The following is a 15,988-nucleotide window of genomic DNA, read 5'->3' as shown; positions in this document are numbered from 1 at the left end:
TGGAGGGAGTATTAGGAATATTTTTTGGGTGAGTTTCGACATCAATTACATATTTAGTGAAAGTACCTAGAAGTATTCTAATTATCAATACTTTATGTAATTTCTTTGAAAAGATCTTGAGGGTCGTTTGGTAGCTAGTTGGATCATGTATGTATTAGTAATACAGTGATTAGTTATGAGAAAATCTATGTAGTGTTATTGTATGCGGGATCTAATTATTCATGTTTATGTTACTCCATCTTCAATCCTACGTAAAATATTACACAGATTTCCTCTTAACTTATATATGTATTAGTTATGCGGGTTTCTAAATTGCAAACCAATTACCAGATTAGGTATGTTGAATTTTATTCAGGCACGCGTAGTTGAAGTTTAGTCATTTTTGCTTGAACTTCAACGGTATAATGTCGTCTAAAATTATACTGTATCATCCATTTGCTTGGATCTTTGGTTAGCAGATCTCAAGTATTTCTCAAACAGCCTGATCTTGCTGTGAGTGAAGATAAAGGACGGTTTGGTGCACTAAAGCTCCCGCTCTGAACACGGTTTGGGGAATGGCAGAAATATAAAGAAAACACATTGTGGATAATATAGTGCAATATGGTGTTGGTTCTCAAAGGCAATTAGTGATGAAATGCACATTAATAATTATGAAAAACACCCAATTTGACAACAATCTGGCAAATATTAACAAGAACATTAATCAATAACCACATCGACCATATTACTTTACATGACATTTCTAACCACTTTCAAAGCAGCAAGGATAAAAAAAAACAGTAAAGAAGAAAGAAAACAACATATACATATTTGATATGCACCATCTAGTGCACACATCGTCATTTTGAAGTCCTAGAGTTTGACGCGTTTTATGAGCAACAACCACCACCTTGTTGTGTTTGCTGTTCTTGTTTCTGTTTCAAGATATTTCTCTTCCCGACAGTCGATCCTTCTTCCAGGAGACTAGGCACCTCCATTATCTAAATATGCAGTAGTCCAGTTGGAAAATCGATCAGAAAGTTAATCCTGAAAGTATATGCAACAACAATATATCCAGTGGGGTCTAGGAAGATAGAGTGTACGCAGACCTTACCCCTACCTCAGAGGTAGAGAGGCTGTTAAGTTGAGAATTGTTGACAAATGAACCTGGTTTTAAATAATAAACAGATCACAACTGTTGGACTAGAACATTTATCAAGCTTGAAGGTCAAGGGTATTGAAATCAAGAAACATTGGACTGTACCGGTTCTTAATCTTGAGAGTCGATTAGTCATAAAACCTGTCTAATATGTGACACTGTTTTCAAGTGTAGAACATGATGTATCTTCAGAGTAAATCACACGGATCTAACAACATACCCAGTATAATCTCACAAAGATTGGGTTCTAGGGAGGGTCGAGTATATGCAGACTTACCTCTACCTCAGAGGTAGAGAGGCAGAGGCTGTTTCCAATAGTCCCCTGGCTCAAGATCACACTGATCTACTGACTCATAAAAGCAAGACTTTTTCCTTTACGCATAAAAACAAAGGGAAATGTAAATGCACACTACAACTACAAACAAGAGAGATGTCCCACAGCATACAATATAGATGAGCTTGGCAAATCTTCAACTAAAGATAATGTATAAAAGCTACTACCTGATATTGCTATAAGAACAATATTTTTTTTGAGTTTTCAATCTAAAATGTCAGCTAGCTCACCGTGTTACTTTACATACAATGCTAACTTGACAACTCCATATCTTGTGAATCCTACAGAGAAGTCATGGGTGTATAATTTACCTTTAAGGCAAGCTCTTCAAAGCAGTGTTGCACATTTTCTCGAGTTTTAGCACTACATTCAAGAAATAGACCTCCAAGTTCCTTCGCTAAGGCAATGCCTTCTTCCCTCGTCACAGCTCTCTCAGATTCCTGACAAGAAAAGAGTAAAGTAAGAACAAAACTTGGTTTACTGACTTTATTCAAGCGTCAATAATGGACTATGACGTTGACATTAATGATGAAGATCAATAACAATGAATGTTAAAAGATATTCCCATAGAAAACATTAAGATATAACCAAACTCATCCTCTAACTCTGTAATCCATTCTAAAACAGAACAATAACATAAGATGGATAGCTAACGTCTCCTAGCATTCAAGAAGCAAAATGAATCGACTCCAACACAATTATCGAAAGAAATACAAGCATGTTCATTTATACAAAGAGCTTACTCTGTCAACTTTATTTCCAACAAGCATCTTTACACAATCCTGATTATTACTGTACAGCTCCACCTCTTTTGCCCATACATCAGACAAGTTTGTGAAGGTTTCTCTCCTTGTTACATCATAGACTGTAAACAAAATTTGAACATATGTAAACATAATAGTTAGAAATGCATTCAAGAATTAAAGATAACACAAAACATCTTAGAGGAATGTAGAAATATGTGAACAAAGTTAGACAGATAAATGCTTCGTATGAAAAAAAAATATAGGAAAAGGGAGCCTTGGCACCACCGTACAAATTGACACAGCGTGATCATAAAGTCACAGGTGCAAGCCGTGGAAATAACACTTGTAGAAAAGTAAGCTGAAGCTGCATATCATAAAGTCGATTACCCAATAGGTCCATCCCTTCTTGGACTCCATGTGTAATGAGAACTTAGTGCACCAGGCTGTCCTTTTTATTAATCAAATTGTTCAACTTAACTGTGCTAGTCAATTTCCATCAAAGATCTGATCCTAGTATCATGCCATAGAATTGTCATTTCAAAGAATGGATGGAAGTCAGATTGACATAACCTAAGAGAAGAAGCTCCAAAAACCAATAGCTCAAACTTTCACCAGTATTACCAAGAAAATCATTCTACTTTTGGACATGCAATAATATGACGGCTGCTGCATCAAAAATAAAAACTCCAGATGATTGCGTAATGGAAATGGCTTGTTAAAAAAAAGTGTAAATATGGCCTTAGACATAAAGGCCCGAAGAGACATAAAAAGGATAGATGAATAGGCATCAGAGTGTAATTCTCTGAAAGATCAGTGCAACAGTAAATCCAACCTTAAACTAGCTATAGAGGATTGTAACCTTTATAGATTGCTATTACAAGTGACTCTTAATTATGATCTGTTCTATGGTTTAAAAAGGTAGAATGGTGTTAAACTGCAGTGAAGATGAGTGACATAATAACAAAAGTCAACTCTAGCTAACATATAGATGCATTATCAACAACGGATTTATTCTCTCTTGCAATATATGAAAATGCACTAATTCACTTAAAACTTACCAAGAATGATCCCCTGAGCACCTCTGTAGTAGGAGCTTGTCAGTGTCCTGAACCTCTCCTGTCCAGCTGTAGGAAACATGATACGCACAATTACAACTTTCCATTTGGATCCAAGTAAAACCAAATACTCTATAAAGCTTTTCCACAAAGATACTGAGGAAACTGGTTAATTGTTGGAGTAGGACAACAGTAAAATTTTCACCTATGATAAAACTGATTTCAGTAGTTCCGCCAAAATGTTGAATTTCACAATTTATCTCTAAGAAAAACCTTAGACACTTCTCAGCGTAGAGGAAAGTTTACTGGTTGTTATGTTACACTGAGGGAACGGATTATTGTCTCCTTATATGGTCGTAGACAATCCTCACCTGGTGAACTAGAATTTGGATTTAGTTAAGTACAAGGTTTATTTTTCTTAACATGGTCAAAGAGCCACCTCCATAGTTGTGTTTTCCAGTGTTGGCCCCGATGTTATGTTATACACGCTATAGATATCCTGGTGTGCTGGGAGGGTGTTAGGGTATCAAATATTGGATCAGGGAATGGGTTATAGTCTCTTTTGATTGATGTTCGACAATCTTACCTCATGCGCTAGTTTTGGGAGTTTAAGTTAAGCCGCACATCCATTTTTCCTTAACAAATTATGCATCTTAAAATGCATGTGAAAATCAAGTTGGCATGTCTTTAGTTAAACCAACCAATCGTCATGTAGATTAAGTTGTTGTTTTTTATCAGGTAAATTAGAGGTTTCAACAGATTATGTTGTGTCTAAGCACATAAATCCACCATTTCACAAAGAGATTTAAGAGATCCCGCGTTAATTTGATACCACTGTTTCACATACTTCACCACGCATAGCAAATATTGTTTTCCGGACTACTTGGTTTAATCATGTGTCATCTATGTACCATGAAATATGTTATTTCCAGTGTTAAGGAATATCAACTTAAATGGTCACAACATTTTAGAACTCCAAAAGCTAGGACTATTAGGCTTTAATATTAAATGTTCCTAATTATGGAGTTCTAAAGTTTTGCTGCAGATTTCATCTGAACCAGATTATGCAATTTTCGAATGACGAATAAAGGTAAGCATTTGGCACCATGTAATACAGCAAACTAGATTCCAGAGTCCAGACATTATGTTAGTTGTTACCTGTGTCCCAAATGGTAAGCTTCAGTCTTTTCCCACTAACGGTAAGCGTCTTAATCTTAAAATCGACACCTAGTCATCAGACAAAAGAAAAATAAAGTCAGTGGAAAATTGTATCAGAGAGATCAACCATCATATGAGAATCTACTTGACAACTTCAAAGGATGTTTAAATAAATTACTAGATCAGCTACGAAGATGAGACAAAGAGAAAAAGATGAGGGAAAAGAAACAACATTGAGCACTCTAAAGCTACATCTTGCATGGTTTTTTATCTTACATTCTTTTGATAGTCTTCCAAACTGTTTAACAGGCTTTGTTTAAGCTGAGGGTCTATCGGAAACAGCCTCTCTATCTCTACGAGGTAGGGGTAAGGTCTACGTACACTCTACCCTCCCTAGACCCCGCTTATGGGATTACACTGGGTATGTTGTTGTTACTCTTTTGCTAGTCGGAGCATTCACATAAAGCAATATGCAGACGCAAAGGCATTCTACTCTAGGTTCATTTTTTACAATAGTGGTCAAGCCAACTTGCATGCATGTCAACTAATCCATCGAGTACCTCCTACCAGCACATTGATTCTACTCAACATAACTACCCATTTAAGATGCAATATTTTTGAACTAAATATCAGATAAGTTTAGGCAATCTTAAGATATAGCAGAATGGTATCTGCATATTTACTTACGGCAGAAACAGTAGTCATCTGATAAAAAACTTAATTGATTGTTAATAAAGGAAATCAGCTCAACACATGACACAATGTGTCAAGACAGGGCTAAAAAAAGTAAAAAATAGTTATATGTTAAAGGACAGCCTAGCCATTGGTGAAAACAGTCCTAACAATCTGTATTCTTCTTTTTGTTTTCTCTTGTTTCTTCTGTCTTACAGTACCCTAAAAACAAAGTCCATTATTGTTCAGAAAATAGTGCATTTCAGATTTTTTCTAAAAAAAATTATTAGGATTTCAAATAAATTTATTATTAGGATACATAAATACCATGTTCTATTTCTTACTAAAGCTGAAACAATTTTTTTTCTAGTTTTGGTAGATAACATGTGTAAGGCAAGTTCAGATCTAAATAATGATCATTTTCGATATATTAAAATAACTGCTAAGAATCCAACAAATCCTACCCCCCAGACTCATAAATTTCAAATCCTAGTTCCGACTCATATATTTCAAATCCTATCTCTACCTTATACTGATTCAGGATACATTACTCCGAGCCCAACTTCAAATCTTAGCTCGACTTCATAAACTTCAAATCCCAGCTCCGCCTCATAAACTTCAAATTCTATCTCAGCCCCATAACTTCAAATCCTAGCTCCTCCTCTATTGATTAAGGATACAAAACTCCGAGCTCGTAAATTCAACTTCAAATCCCAGCTACACCTCTATTGATTCTGAATACAAAACTCTAAGCTCATAAACTCCAAAATCCAAATCAAATGATCGAGCAAAAACAAAAACTAGAAAAAGAAAAACTCAATAGCTTTTGTTTAGACCTTATATTTGTATTAACAAATCTGTTGAATTAACTTCAAATCCTAGTGCAGACTCGTAAACTTTAAATCCTAGCTCCACCTCTTAAAATTCAAATCCTAGTTTCGCCTCTATTGATCCTGGATACAAAACTCCAAGCTCATATACTCAACTTCAAATCCTATCTCTGCCTCTATCGATTCCAGATACAAACCTCCGAGCTCATATACCCAACTTCAAATCCTAGCTCCGCCTCTATTGATCCTGCATACAAAACTCCGAGCTCATATACTTAACTTCAAATCCTATAATACAAACCTCCGAGCTCATATACTCAACTTCAAATCCCAACTCCACCTCATAAAATCCAAATCCTAACTCCGAATACAAAACTCCAAGCTCATAAACTCCAAAAATCCAAATCAAACGATCAACCAAAAACAAAAACTATGTACAAATATTCTATTCAAAACACATAAACTTCAAATCTCAGCTCCGCCTCTACTCATTCCAGATACAAAACTCCAAGCTCATAAACTCCAAAATCCAAATCCAAATCATCAAACAAAATTAAAAACACAAATTTGTTTTTTCACAATATATATATACATACAAACTTTGCATTCAGTTCACACATAAACTAAGCTCCAAAAAAAAAAAATATAGTGTATGCATATATATAAATAAATACCAATGGTAGGTGCAAGATCGTCAACGACATTAGAAATGAAGCTAACAAGCAAACTACTCTTTCCAACTCCAGAATCTCCGATCAACAAGATCTTAAACGACAGATCATAACTACTACTACTGTTACTACTATTACTCTGCACTGTATTATTCGCCATTGACGAACACTTTCTCTCTCTACAAGATCCTCAAAAACTACTACTACAACAGCACTTTCTCTCTCTAAAAAAAATGTAACAATGATGATACAACAGAGGAATACAGAGGGCCAGTGAAAAAGTATACAGAAAGCTTATGGCATGATTCACTACCTTCTCTCTCTATATATATATATATGGTGTATGTATAGGTTTGTAGAGAGAGAAAGTTTGAAGAGTGAGAACAACGTTAAGCAGTTATTCTTTTCTTTTTCTTTCTCAACAGGTGACTTCTCACCTCCTACAAAAATACTAGTACTATTAAAATTAATACTATTTAAAATTAAAATTAATACTTAATGAAAAAAAAATTAAGATTGAGTTATATCGAGATTAAAAAAAAATATAAATAACATAAATACCAACCCTTTTGGAAGTAATTACACTTTCTCCTACTTTTTTAATTACTTTACTCTCTCCCTATTAATATACATAACATAATCGGCATATACATAGCATTCTGTGCATATGTTGGAATTTTTGTAATATGTTTAGAAAATTAAAATTTTTTGTAATATTGAAAATATAAGTTGTGTATTTGTGTAATTTTTAGAAGAAAAAAAAAACCTGATATTTTGTCCGGGACATTATTAATAATAATAATAATAATATATTCGGTATGATTCTATAAGTGATCAGGGATTGGGACGATCGAGTGTTTGGAAAAAAGAGTTTGTTGTTGATAGACGTCTGGATTTAAAAATAAAGTATTTTCAAGTAATTTGAGAAAAAGAAAAATACAAGAATAAAATCTCTTTTTGAACAATAAGAAAATAATGTGAAATGAAAATAGTACGTAAATATTTTGTAATAAAATAATGTAATAATCGAAGCATCGAAAACACATATGATAATCAAAAAATGACGGAAGAGATAATTAGTCGTAGCCAAAGATGAAAAGCATTAAGTTTTCGATCCAAGACAGTGTGAGCAAGCTTAATGAAATCCGATGAAAACAATATATAAGATTTTAATGGTATTTAAGATAAAATTGTTCTTATTGCATAACGTAAAACTTTCTATAAGTCGTTTAACATCTGAAAAGTTTAAAGATTGGATAGTTTTAAATATAATTCGCTGATAAAAGTGAGAATCATGGATATTTCTATTTTAGTTTTCATTAAATATCTACTTATGTTCAATTTATTTCTCCTTTTTACATGTATTCAAATAAAGTAAAATTACTATAAGAGTACTATTATTATCTTTTGCATAAAAGTAATAAACATCTTCTGTTACATAAGGAACCCAACCGCCACCTGAAAGTTCGTGGCATGTAAGGTAATTAAGATGAAAATGAGGGGTAAAGAGTTATACAAATTGGGCCCAGGGTTTGAGTTGTAACATTTTGGTGGTGGGTCAACATCTTAAGTGGGCCTTTTGTTGGTAGTACTAGTTTATATTGGGTTTGGACCCAAAATTGTTTGATTGTGAGGGCTCTTTTTAGTGCACTAGTACTTTTTGGTTGTTTCTTTAGGATTCTTTTTTTGGTTAAACAACATAAATTCTGACAGTTTGAAGTTTAGCTACAGAAAATTTTAATATTTTGTATAATTATTAAAAATTTTAATTTTAAATCTGTCGAGATACATAGTTAGTTTTCGATACATCGAACGAAGATATATGTTTTCTTTTATAAAGATACATAATTAGCTCCCGATATATTTTTTACGATTTTGGATCTATCGAGATACATAGTCAGCTCCTGATACATTCAATGGAGCAAAGTGTTGGCCAGTTAAGAACTCCCACATCCAAAAGTTGAAGGTGACGGAGATGAGGATGTTGCGATGGATGTGTGGCCATACCAGGAAAGATAGGGTGAAGAATGAGATTATTCGGGATAAGTTGGGAGTGCCCTCGGTATAGGACAAGATGCGAGAAGTAAGATTACATTGGTTCAAGCATGTGACGAGGAGGGGATCTGATGCTCCAGTGCGGAGGTGTGAGACACTGCTATGGATAGTTTAGGCGGGGTAGAGGTAGGCCGAAGAAATATTGAAGGGAGGTGATTAGGCATGATATGGAGCAGTTATAGCTTACGGAGGGTATGGGCCTTGATAGGAAGGTGTGGAGGACGCGGATTAGGGTAGTTAGGGTTGGGAGTGCGCAGGTAATAATAGAAGAGCATTCTTTATTTGTGTCGGTAGTTTCTTGTCCGTAGTGTTGAGTGGTGTTTGTGGTTTCGGATAGATAGTTTTCAGTATTAGCTTGTAGTTGTAGTATTATCTTATGGCTAGTGACCTTAGTTTATTTTGCAGACTATACTAGTTTATATGCATTTATGTTTTGTGTTTGTTATACTGTTAGAGGTCCTAAGACGGGGGTCTATCGAAAACAGCCTCTCTACTTCATCTGAGGTAGTGGTATGGTCTGCGTACACTCTACCCTCCCCAGACCCCACTATGTGAGAATACACTGGGTATGTTGTTGTTGTTGTTGTTTGTAAAGATCCATAATTAGCTCCCGATATAATTTTTCTATTTTGAGTCTGTCGAGATACATAATTAATTCCTGATACATTCAATGAAGATATATGATTAGTTGAAATTTTTGTAATTACCTTATAAGGGTGGAAATTTGTGTAAATATGGCATGTTAAGGTGTATGTTTGTGTTATTTTTTCTTCTATCTTTGAGATCTTTACACAAAAACCGATTGAATTCAACTTTTACATTTTATAGTCGATATATGAAGATTATATACTGCATTCAAGGATGTGGACTAGTGGTCAATGAAATTGGGCGAGAACTTGACAGTTACCTAGTATCTAGTGGTTGTGGAGGTAGAAGGTATCTCGTGAATTTAGTCGAGGTGTACGATAGCTGAGCCAGACACCACAGTTTTCAAAAAGAATACATAGATTATGTATTGATTATACATAATTATATGTATGTTTATGTTATATATTCTGGTCTTGAGTCGAGGGTCTAACAGAAACAGTCCCTCTACATCTGTAGTTACCTAGTATAAGTTACTGGTAGTAGATAGCAGGTATTCCATGAATTTAGACGAGGTGCGCGATAGTTGGTTCGGATACCTCAATTTTCAAAATAAATACATAGATTGTGTATTGATTATACATAATTATATGTGTGTTTATGTTATATATTCTGGTCTTGAGTCGAGGGTCTATCGGAAACAGTCTCTCTACATCTGAGATAGAAATAAGATTTGCGTACATTTTACCCTTCGTAATTAAATGAGACTATACTAGGGGTGTTATTATTGTTATATATTATGTATTTTGGCTACTTTTAATTGAAGTGGTTGGTGGAGCAAGTTGAAAGCATCTACTTTAAGTATTGTAAGGCACAAATTTTGGAATTAACTCTTTTAGAATTTATTCCAATGTAGAATTAGATAAAGTATGTTTCTAGACTATTCTATTTGGTGTGACATATCACTTTGATTAAGATTGTAGTTTGTTATTTCAACTTTAAAGTTGGTTATGCTAAATTTGTCTTATGGGAAATATAATCACAGTTGATATATATAGATTACACATTTTTATTTACATATATTATATATCTATCGATTATTTTTAAATTGAGCAGTTAGGTGGATAATTATTTAGATTATTTAAAAAGAAAAAATCATGATAGGGGTAAAGAAAAATGAAGCTTTTTTAATATTGTTAGGCACAAATTTTGGACTTTTTGCTCACATAGGATTTATTTATTTTACCAGGTGAATTTGAAAATGTTTGTTTTTAGGACTACTCTATTTGGTGTGACATGTTGCTTTTATTAAGATTGTAGTATGATATTTTTATCCTTCAAGTTAGGTAAGCTAAACTTGTGTGGGAAGATCTACACATATAGATATTGGCCAAATTAGGCCAAATTAAGTTTTTATAATTGAAAATTAGTCACTATTATGATATCACACACACAAAAAAATCAAGATAATTTTGTAAAATTTCAAGCTTCGTGACATTGATTATTTTTCAAAATTTGCATCGAAAAATAAGCAGTAGATAATACTTCGATGTAATAATTAGTCTCACTTTACAAAAATTAGCCAGCAATACTTAAACTTCTAGTGCAACACCCAACCCCACATCTCCCTTCATAGTTTTTCTTTCTCCCTCTGTGCATCGAGCCAGGGGCGGAGCTACAGCCACCGAAGAGTGGTCAGATGAACATCCTTCGTCGAAAAAAAATTCTAAGCATATACGTTAAATATAGTTATTTATGGTTATATACATATTGTTGAACACCTTTGACAAGCTAAAGAAGCATAGTCTAATGATTAAGGGTGTGCAAATCCGCAGCCCCAACCTGGGTTTGAATCCTGGTAGATGTAGTAGCATTTTTTTTCAATTTTATGAACACCCTTACCCCCAAACTCTGGCTCTGCCACTGCATCGAGCTATCCTATTATGGTATTTCATCGTTTGAAAGGAAATCTTAGAATAACTGGTAAAGTTGTTGTCATGTGATCAGGAGGTCATGGGTTCAAGACGTGGAAACAACCTCTTGCAGAAATGTGAGATTAGGTTGAGTACAATAAACCCTTAAGTTCAGCCCTTCTCCAAACCGTGCATAGCAAAAAAATTAATGCACCGGTTGCTCTTTTTATGGTATTTCATCGTTCTTCGATTAAATTGAAAGATAGCAAAAAAATTAATAATTTTCAAAAGTAAAATATGAAAGTACTTTAATATTGCATATAAGTTACCATTTTTATTATTTACTAAGTAATATTTGTAGTAAAAAATTATTTGTAATTACCTTAGAACAAAGTCAAAAAAGGAAAGTTAGGTCAAGTGTAGTCCAAAATGGTTACAAATATTATTATGTAATAATAATAATAATAATAATAATAATAATAATAATAATAATAATAATGATGTAGGGCAAGGAGTATTTAAGTGTGTAGGGAATGTACTTATTTTAGCATTTTATCAAGAAAATAATAATAGCTTGTATTTTATTGCTTCATTGAGAATACTATGCACTTTCATGAACTACAATATTTTGTGAAAAAATGTTACACCTTTGTTTTAAATTAGTTGTCTTATTTCACCTTTTGAGAATTAATTTGATTAATTTTTAAGTTGAATTTGAATTAGATTAACCTAATTAAGAAAATAAATATGCTAAAGGTGCACAATTTTCATGTCGCCTTTGCTAAAAAAAACTATAATCTAAATAGATGAAAGAAATACTACGCCATTGCTAAAAACTAATTTAAATTTATGCTATTCTTTTTTTTTAATGGCAAACGTAGAAATTAGGGGTTGTGGATATTTGGAAGATTTAAAGACACATATTGACGCTCTAAGTCTTAATGTTTCACCTGAAAATAAAAGCAACGATCTATCTTCTTGGTTTTTAGCTAGGGTGTTTTTCTAATTTCGATACCAATTTTTATATAATTATCTCTAGTCTATGTTGGGTTTAACAGGTGTCGGAACAACACAAAAATCCACCTAAGTCCGCCCATGTCGCTATTACCTTACACTCCTATCGGCTATCGCCTACCCCACTTCTCATGACATTTCTCAAGATTATATACAAATGATTTTAGAACAATTTATATATACAAATATCTTTCTATTTAGAGGTAATATCTGCGTACACACTATCCTCCCTTAATTTTATTATACAATTATATCAAATCGATTTTAGAATAACATTTTCGCCTTACTTATCAAATACCCAAAAAAAAATAAAAAAAATTATCAAGAAATATATTTTTCTTCATACCGAATACACCCAAAAAATGTACCTTATTTCAAAGTCAAATAATATTAATTTGAAATCTATTCGACAAGTCTACATCATGTTAGAATTTAGATACTTTGAAGATTTGTTGTACTCTCCATAGATTTAAATTATTTTAACTCTTATATTTGTTTTGTTTTTCATTCATTCATGTCTGGTATCTGTTCTGAAACTTGATTAATCGAGATTTTAAGACAAAAAAAAAATCGCTTTTGAGAATAAAACACTCCATGTCGATGATGATTCCATCATAGGGATCGAACTCAAAATATTTAATGATTATGAATAGATCGACGAGATATTTTATAATGGTGGATCTAGAGCACAACTTACATATTCATAATATATAAACTAAGAAATCAACTAAATATCAATAAATCTTAAATCCAAATCTTCCTACCATAATCTTTGATGATGTTTTGGTTCTAGGGTTATTACGATTTCACGATTTTACTTTGCATTTCAATCTATCGACGTTACTAAGTTATAAATTAATAATTTATATATATGTATATATATATTCAAAAAATTTTAATACACGATTTAAACAAAATTACTGAATTCGATCAAATCCGCAACAACCACTCTAGTCCACCCCTATGAGCCCCCATATTTAATTATACATACTTTTTTGTCCAAAAGGTCTCCACAAACAATTGTTAAGCACTTGAGCTTCATAAGCAACAAAAATAACAATCAAACAAAAACAAAATATTTGTGTTCGAAACACTTTTGGCAAACATAGAGGCCAATTTTAAAGAATTTTTTTTCTTTTAAAAAAAAAACTCTAAATAGTGTGTTGTTTCATTTTTTTAGGTGAAGGATGATTCAGTACACATTTTTTTGCTGAAAAATTAAATGGTGTACATACATTAAATATTAATTACTATAAATATGTATTTAATTTTACACACTGTTAATATACCGTCTTCACTAAATTTCTCGCTTCGCCATTATTTTTTTTCCTAATTTTAAAAAAGCATAAATCAAATCAAAGTTGAAATTAAGAAAAAGATATATTTTGTTATTTTGAACCTGTCTCAACATAACTCTTAAAAAATTACATTTTTTTAGCAATGTCAGACTCCGATCTAATGTTTGCTCATGAATTACTCAATCTTACAAACAAAATATAGACGATTCGAGTCGTCAAGGAAACAATAAAGTGGAATTGTGCGAATATAACTCTTAAGAAATTACATTTTCGAGCAATATCAGACTTGAATCTTATATTTGCTCATGAATTACTCAATCTTACAAACAAAATATTAAACCGTCGTCTAATATTTATAATTACAAAATATCATCGTTTAACGTTAAGTTTTTCTTTTAAGTCCAGAGCTAAAGGAGAATGTATTTGACAGGACAAGATAGTTTTTCCTTTGTTGGTTGGTGTGTATCCACTATTCTTTTAGGGCTCGTTTGTTACGAGGAATAAAGAAAAACTAATTTTAAGATTAATTTTAGAATGAACTTCATCTATGTTTGATTGAGATAAAATTGTAGGATAATTTATCCTTGATTATAATGTCATTTTTACTCCACACTAATAAAATAACAATCTCGAAATAAATTATTTTGAAATAACTTGTTCTCAAACTAAACTAACCCTAAGAAATCCAAGGAGAAAAAATAAATTAATTGTTGATTTCTATGAGGGTGACTGGTGTCAACATCAAAAGTTTTTGATGTATCAAAGAAAAACCACCTGATTTCTATTATTCAAAATTTATGTTCCTATCAAAAATTGACAAATAATATATATGAATCCAAAAATTAATATTTGTTTTGGACAAATAAGACCCCTTTATTACACATACATATTAATTGAAATGAGTTGGTCTCATTATTTTTTTAATTTTTTTTTAAAGTATACTTCCTCTGTCTTGATTTATGTTGTATGGCTGAAATTTTGATAATAGATCAATTTTTTTAATCGAAATTCATTAACATGTCTTCAATATATTTTAAGTTGTTAATTATTGTGATTTATAATATTTTTTACGTAATTTTTAAATATGTGAATTTTATTTCAAAAAAAATTTAAAGCTTATATGCCTGAATTACAATCAAAGTTTAAAAATTTGAATCTCGAAATTTCAATTGTGCCGTAAAAATTGAGATAAAGAAAGTATCTAAGAACCTATTCAGGATCAACTATCATGAAATTAGTTATCTCGATATTGTTACCCGCCCTCAATATGGGATGAAAATAAATAACACTATAATCTCGGAATATGTTATTCCATAATTTTCTCCCAATGAAACATGGAACAAGCTCATCATAAAAGTAATTCCAAAATTAGTTATATCTGAAATTAGAGATGATTGATGCGTGTATATATATATATATATATATATATATATCTTCTCATACACTATGCATGTGTAAAGTGTAATACATAATTACACCACTGATCTTGTCCGAAATTTTCAAAAAGATATCTAAACTTTAACTTCGACCTATTACCCCATAAATCTTCTTTATTTCATTGCAAATACATCATTTTGACCCTTTACGTGTATACACGCGTCACAAGCGCGTGAAAAGGCAAAAATTAATTTTTTTGACCAATTAAAAGCTGCCACGTGTAAATAATTTAATATATAATTTATATTCTTTTTTTAAAATTAATATTTACTTATTTTTTAAAATTATTTCATAACCCTCCCCCACTAACCCCACCCCCCAACCCCACTCATCCACTATTGTCTTCTTGCCCAACTTCTTCTTCATCACTATAACTCAAGAACAACATCAATTACAACAATCACCACAATAACAATATCAATAAAAGAAACAACAACAACATCATCATCACCATAATTTTAAAAAGGAAATGTGATGTACAATCTCCATTTTAATGGAGCTTTAAGCTCCATTTTAATGGAGGAAATTGGACGGGAATGGGGGAGAGAGGTGTTGGACGAGGTGGGGGTGGGGTCATAAATAAAAATGGAGCTTTAAGCTCCATTAAAATGGAGATTGTATAAGAGCTTTAAGCTCCATTTTAATGGAGGAAACTGGACGCATGGGGTGGGGGGAACTGTTGACCTGGACGCGTGGGAGGATGGGGGAGCTGTTAGACGCGAGGTGGGGTGGGGGAAGAGGAGAGGGTGATAAATTAAATAAAAAGGAAAAAAAATTATTAAAAAAATAAATAAAATATGAAATTAAAAATATTTGACACATGGCAACACCTGATTGGTGCGTGCATCCACTCTCTTTATTGTGACTGGGATTCAGCGAAAAATGATGTATTTGCAACGAAATAAAGAAGAATGGTGGGATAATAGGTCGGAGTTAAAGTTTAGGTGTCTTTTTGCAAAACTCGGACAAGATCAGTGGTGTAATTATGTATTTACTCTATTTTTATGTGTGATATTGATGATTGATGCATATGGCCAGATGACCTTCCCATCGGAACCCATTGACAGACACATAAAGTTTCA

The 15,988-nt window shown here is 32.5% G+C and overlaps 1 protein-coding gene across 2 annotated transcripts; it reads right to left on the bottom strand.

Annotated features, from left to right (window-relative positions):
- Positions 1–623: 623 nt before the first annotated feature.
- On the bottom strand, positions 624–7,034 carry LOC107851951 (ras-related protein RABC2a). 2 transcript variants are annotated; one of them, XM_047396014.1, is made up of 6 exons: positions 6,608–7,034; positions 4,432–4,500; positions 3,277–3,342; positions 2,216–2,337; positions 1,784–1,912; positions 624–980 (listed from the first exon to the last, which is right to left on the bottom strand). In XM_047396014.1, the coding sequence occupies exons 1-6, from the start codon at positions 6,762–6,764 to the stop codon at positions 870–872; spliced, it is 654 nt and encodes a 217-aa protein (XP_047251970.1). In that variant the 5' UTR covers positions 6,765–7,034; the 3' UTR covers positions 624–869. The 2 variants fall into 2 exon arrangements, with proteins under 2 accessions (XP_047251970.1, XP_047251971.1); XM_047396015.1 differs by having other exon boundaries at positions 899–1,026; positions 6,608–7,008.
- Positions 7,035–15,988: the final 8,954 nt, after the last annotated feature.

Source organism: Capsicum annuum, chromosome 9, assembly GCF_002878395.1.
Source record: "Capsicum annuum cultivar UCD-10X-F1 chromosome 9, UCD10Xv1.1, whole genome shotgun sequence".
Classification (NCBI taxonomy): Eukaryota; Viridiplantae; Streptophyta; class Magnoliopsida; order Solanales; family Solanaceae; genus Capsicum; species Capsicum annuum.
This window is presented reverse-complemented; position numbering and strand designations above follow the sequence as displayed.